The sequence below is a fragment of the Peromyscus eremicus genome, chromosome X, assembly GCF_949786415.1.
Source record: "Peromyscus eremicus chromosome X, PerEre_H2_v1, whole genome shotgun sequence".
NCBI lineage: Eukaryota > Metazoa > Chordata > Mammalia > Rodentia > Cricetidae > Peromyscus > Peromyscus eremicus.
The window spans coordinates 87,267,452-87,273,650 of record NC_081439.1 but is presented as its reverse complement, the minus strand read 5'-3'; the positions used below and the strand labels follow the sequence as shown (position 1 = coordinate 87,273,650).

At 42.6% G+C, this 6,199-nt stretch overlaps 1 protein-coding gene across 1 annotated transcript; it reads right to left on the bottom strand.

The window, feature by feature from the left end:
• Positions 1-909: 909 nt before the first annotated feature.
• LOC131899615 (coiled-coil domain-containing protein 1-like) lies at positions 910-2,114 on the bottom strand. The gene has a single exon (XM_059251115.1). It carries the CDS (start codon positions 1,837-1,839, stop codon positions 910-912), a length of 930 nt encoding a protein of 309 aa, XP_059107098.1. The 5' UTR covers positions 1,840-2,114.
• Positions 2,115-6,199: the final 4,085 nt, after the last annotated feature.

Genomic DNA, 6,199 nt, shown 5'->3' with positions numbered 1-6,199 from the left:
TTGGAAGACTGAAAACAGTTAAAAGTAATCTGCTTCAATGACTGGTAGGCTAATACAAAAAGAAATGGACATTAATCAACTTGAGTTTGTATTATTGACAAAAGACTCTCGCAATTATTCATTTCAAATTATATTTATTTTTAATTGAAGAATATTTAAACAGTTTGGGAAGTTTTAAGTGCATATATTTGGATGAGGAATATTAGATGAGGATCACTGATGGTACCTTTGCATGTGTTAATGAATGTTAGATGATCACAAATCCAAAACGAACCGATTCATTGATTCTATGGTTATCCATGGCTTCCTTTGCCCTTAATCTGTAGGAAGAATAAGAGATAATTAACAATTGTAAAACATTGATATGAACCATATTTTAAATCTTAGGAAAATAGTGTACCTTATATCTGTCTGTATTTTTAACCAAAAATTGAACATAGTTTCTTCTTGAAACTCAAACACTTGTGTATGGCCTGCAAATGAGCTACCAATGCCAACAGATGCTGAATAATAAGCAACTTTGCTAATGCTTGGTGGCCTTGGTCCCTTTGTTGCAAAGATCAGCAGCTGATAAACTACAGAAGTGCTAGTCAATGACTCACTCTACTAGAACATGTCCTCCTCAGCTTCCTCTGAGCTGTGTAATATACCTTGGAATCCCGTTTCAGGTGTTATAAAAGACAGCCATCCTAGAGGTAGCTCCTTCTATTAGGCACTCACCCTCCCAATTCTATGCTTCCTTTGGCAGGGTCTGGATGTATTGGAGGGTCTTTCCCTCTCCTGAATAGGTGGGCCTACAAGAACTAAACTGGTCATGCCTTGGGTGCAGGAGAATGTGGTCATTCATAGCATGTGTACACAGGTTAGGGGCATGATGTATTAGAAAAAATGAAATGTCTCTAGAGGGACCTAAAGTCCCATAGGTGAACTCACAGCATGCAGGATCATTTCCTTCCCCTGATCCTCAACCTCATCTTCTCCTTTCTTCTCATATTCATAGTCGTCATCTTTATTGTCCTCCTCCTCCTCTTCTTCATTATTGTAGTCCTGGTCGTCTTCAGCTTCCTCCTGAACTACTTTGTTCTCCTTGTCGCCATTCCAGACATACCAGTCCTCTTCAACATCAGGCCAGGCTTCCTCGAGAACAGGCCATATGTCCTCGATATCAGGCCAGATGTCCTCGATATCAGGCCAGATGAACTCAATGCGATGCCAGCGTTCCTCAACATCAGGCCAGATGTCCTCGATATCAGGCCAGATGTTCTCAATGCGATGCCAGCGTTCCTCCACATCAGGCCAGATGTCCTCGATATCAGGCCAAATGTCCTCAACTCGATGCCAGCCTTCCTCGACATCAGGCCAGATGTCCTCGATATCAGGCCGGATGTTGTGTACGACAGGCCACATTTCCTCGATATCAGGCCAGCCGTCCTCTACAACAGGCCAGATGTCCTTGATACAAGGCCAGACTTCCTTGACATGAGGCCAGATGTCCTCGACATCAGGCCAGGATTCCTCGTCATCAGGGTAGATGTCCTCGACTTTATGGCAGATGTCCTTGACATCAGGCCAGATGTCCTTGATATCAGGCCAGACCTCTTCCACATGAGTGCAGATCTCCTCAGTATCGGGCCATATCTCCTCCTGCCCCGGCTCTTCCCCTATAATGGCTCTCGAGACTGCCTGTGAACGCAGAAATTCTGTGGTTCCATCGATGTCATCAACAGCCTCATGGATTGGCAGCACATGCAGGACACTTTGTCCAGCGTCGTGATCCATCCTACCACCTTCTTGCTCTTGGTCAGGTAATCCAAGGTCCCGCTCTGCAACAACAGACATGGCACAAATTTCCTGCCAATGAAGATCTTACTGAAGCTTCGAGCTTTGAAGGTGTTGGTGGGGATGAGGCGTTGTTAAGGTGACTACCATGAAGTGGAGAGAGGCTGTTGGCCGCAAGTACCTCCTTGGAGGCAGTGAGAACAGCAGGGAAGGTTTTCCACTAGTGAGCAGTTGGAGCTGGTACTTGTAGAGTACCTATAAAAGAAGGGCTAGACAGCACCAGGGAAGAGCCTCCTGCTGAGGCCAGCCCCAAGAAGGCTGAGAGCCAGGAATAAGGGGGCGGAGCCTTGAGGTTTAATAATGGCCCCTCTAACACGTCACCAGAGCTGTAAGCTCATTTGCTGAGACAGAGTGATTGACGTGTATTGTGTCCAATCAGCCATAAAGGTCCTTAAATCCTGGGGACTGCTCAGAATCACACCTTTTTCCCTGAGGCCTTACTGTTTTGGGATACCTTTTAAGGTGATAGGAACCCTGTCTTTTAAATATCACCTTGTCAGTAAAATGATAGTGTATCAATATGAATGAGCTCGGCTGCACTGACTTCTGTTTGACATGGGGTTATGCCAGTATAGACAGAGTTATAAAACTGCTATAGAGGGGCAGGAGAGATGGCTCAGAAGACCACTAATTGCTCCTCCACAGAATCCAGGTTTAATTCTCAACACCGACATGATGGTTAGCAACCGTTTGTAACTCCAGTTTCAGGGCATCTGGTGTCTTCAGGTGTCTTTGGACATTGTACACACATGATGTACAAACATACACGCAAGAAACAGCACATATACACATATAAAATGAAGATCTAAAAGACTTTAAAGCCCAGTGATTGTATAGCTCAGGTTTCAGCAGTAGTAAAAATAAAAGAGACAGAAAAAGCCAAATAGTTAACAGTTGAAATGGTTAGAGTCAGAACAAAGGGTTGAAAGTGAAAAACAATTAAACAGGACTTGGAAAGTGTATAATTCTCACTGCCAAAATCACAATGATTCTCCCATAAATGCATTCAATAAAGAGGAAAAGCATGTTAAATGAAAAAGACAGTTTTCCTAGAATTACCTAACAAAACGAAGAGTTTCTATTTCATTTCTCTTTTAGTTTTCCTTTCCTATAATTTTCTTCTGCCACTATCCCATTGACCTCAAATCAGTGGCTCTCAACCTTCCTAATTATGTGAGCCTTTAATACAGTTTCTCAAATTGTGTTCATCCCCTAATCACAAAAATATTTTCGTTGCTACTCCATAACAGTAATTGTACTGCTGTTATGAATGTCAATATAAATATCTGTGTTTTCTGATGACCTTAGGTGACCCCTGTGAAAGAGACATTCTATGAAAACGGTCATGACCCACAGGTTGAGAACCACAGCCTTAAGTGGTCATATTTCTTCTTACTCTGCTATATGACCTAATTTTTATTTCTGTACAGTTTGAGAAACATAAACCAGGAAACAGAATGACAAAAGAGATAACTACTGTATTAGGACAACACAGTGACCTGCTTGGTGTCCTTGTGCCAATCACTCTAAATCATGTGCCCTGCAATGACTATGCATGAGAGTTAATAGACAGTCCCATGAATGTCATGATATTTACACATTATCCTCAGTGTCTGAACTTTTCATTCTCTTCCCCTTGTCAATGTGTGGTGTCATAACTTCCTAATTATCAATATCACTAGAAATGAAATACTTGTTCTCCCTCTCTGTTCTTGATCCAGCTGGGATCTCCTGCTCCCCCAAGCTGTCTTTCCCTCGAACTTGCCCTTCATTACCCCCCTCACATTCAGGCTGTACATGTAGATCTCATCCATTTCTTTGTCATTGGGCGATCCTCGTGTCGTCTGGCAATGGTCGAGAGACAGCCCGAACTGACCTATTCTGGTGATAGGATGTCCAAACACCCTAATTGTCATGCTAGAAACCCCATCCAATGACTGAGGGAACTGGATGCAGAGATCTACAGCTAGGCCCCTGGTGGAGGTCCGGGAGTCCAATTGGCGAGAAAGAGGAAGGTTTGTTTATTTGAGCGAGAATTGTTGAGACCAAGGCTGGATAACACAGGGACAAATAGCCAAACGAATGGAAACACATGAACTCTGAACCAATGACTGAGGGGCCCCCAACTGGATCAGGCCCTCTAAATAGGTGAGACAGTTGATTGACTTGATCTGTTTGGGAGGCATCCAGGCAGTGGGACCGGGTCTTGTGCTCAGTGCATGAGTTGGCTGTTTGAAACCTGGGGCTTCTGCAGGATCGCTTGGCTAGGCCTGGGAGGAGGGGACTGGACCTGCCTGGATTGAGTCTACCAGGTTGATCTCAGTCCTCGGGGGAGGCTTTGCCCTGGGGGAGATGTGAAAGGGGGTGTCCTGGGGTGAAGGGGAGGGGGCAGAGTGGGGGGAACGGAATCTGTGGTTGATATGTAGAATTAAATCATATTGAAAAATAAAATTAAATTAAAAAAAATCAAAGTGAAGAAAAAAAAGAAACAAAATACTAAAAGCTCTCTGAAATATCCAGGTTTCTTCCCCTTTCTGATTGTGTGGCAGTAACTCTAATTGTGCATTTTCATAAGGCCCTTTTGTGCCTTCAGGAGAGTAATGCTTTCCTTTGCCTACTGATCCACTTCCACGAGGGTACCAAAATTGCCAGGTGGTAGCTGGAACATCCAATTCAAATTTTGTGCCTTAAAAGACTTCCTCATAGGAATGAGGGAGATTCTAAAATGTCATAGATGGCAACATTATGTGAGGAAAGCCAGTTTGGTCCACACCTCTCCACCACCACACATCCACACAAGTTGTTGCTGCACACTGGACTATGAAGGTACAGCACCAAATATCAGTTTCAGGAGTGAAGAGCCACAGCTATACAGTGTTAAACCTAAACTGCTGTTTTAGTTATCTTGTTCCATTTGATTAATGGAATTAAGTCAAATGTGATGGAGTCACTAACAACCACAAACATACCTTATTCAACTTGGATGTCCTCTAGGACCAGACTACTTTCCATTAAAACTGGGAAAAGGAATTAATATGGAGTCACTGACCTCTAGTGCAGTGGGTCTCAACCTTCCTAATGCTATGATCCTTTAATAGAGTGCCTCATGTAGTGCTGCCTCCCCCTCCAACCATAAAATTATTTCTTTTGCTACTTCATTAGGATAAATTGCTATTGAGCCATTTATCAGTTCCAAATCTATCAGAAATAGGTGTTTTCGGATGGTCATAACCCGCAGGTTGAGAACCACTGTTCTACTGCTTATGCCATAATATCCATAGTGAAGAAAGTAAATGAGGCTTCATGCCCATTGTCTCTAGGGCGAAAAACAGTGGACCTAGGGAATAGTAATCACATTGCTGTATAGACACAAAAGTCACTGTATCATCCTGAAGAAGACAGTTCTCTTAGTGATTCAAGATAGGGTTCAAGCTAAGCTGCTCTCAACAGTAAAAAAGAATGATGCACATTGCAGACGCCATTCCAATTGACAATGTAAAGCCTGTCTGTGTCCAACTCCACAACATATGCAAGCATATAACACAATGTCAGGGTACTTTAGCTTCAGATTGTTTATGATATTTGGTTTGGGACAGCTCTACACTGGTTTGGTAATCTCCATAGATGCTGTTTCTATGTAGATATAGAACATACAACCGGCATGACATAGTCCAAGGCTATTCAGGCATCAGGAGATACATATGAATTACCTTTGAGAGCAGGTAGGAATGAAAAAAATCAGTAACATGAGAAATACTGCTTTTGCCCCTTAACTGAAGTAAACCATGGGGTGATTAACCATGCTGGGGTACTGGAGCCAAGAAAGAAATAACATTGTTTTTTCATCATTTTGCAAACTCCCTGTACTCTACAGGTCTCTATCACAGGGGGTATGGGAGTGTGTCTGTCAGCTTTGTATTCCTGTGATTAAATGATCCAGATAAATATTTAATATGGATTGAGGGTTTAATTTGACCTATGGATTCTGTCCATGGTTTTGGCCCTGTTGTTTTGGGCCTGTGGTGACAGAGTAAATCGTGTTGAGGATATGTACTGGAGGAAACCAGGTTCAACTTAGTAGGGCCAAGAAGCAAAGTGGTAAAGTGTAAGAGGCATATGCCTAATGTTTTAAATTCCTTACTATAGGCTACAACCAATAATGTTCTACAGAATTCCAGTAAAGATCTACACCCTACCTATTTAGTCTCCACCTTATTTACATAGTGTCTTTGAACTACCCTGGTAACATTACTTCTCCCTTTATGTATCTATAGCCAAACATGTCTACATGGGTAAATGGCCACTTTGACTAGAGCACAATGGTATCATTTTTAATGGTCTCCATTGCTGCTTATGTAGA

What these genes read in the sequence shown, in the direction of transcription:
- LOC131899615 (XM_059251115.1), bottom strand. Translation starts at nt 1,839, where the DNA reads ATGTCTGTTGTTGCAGAGCGGGACCTTGGATTACCTGACCAAGAGCAA.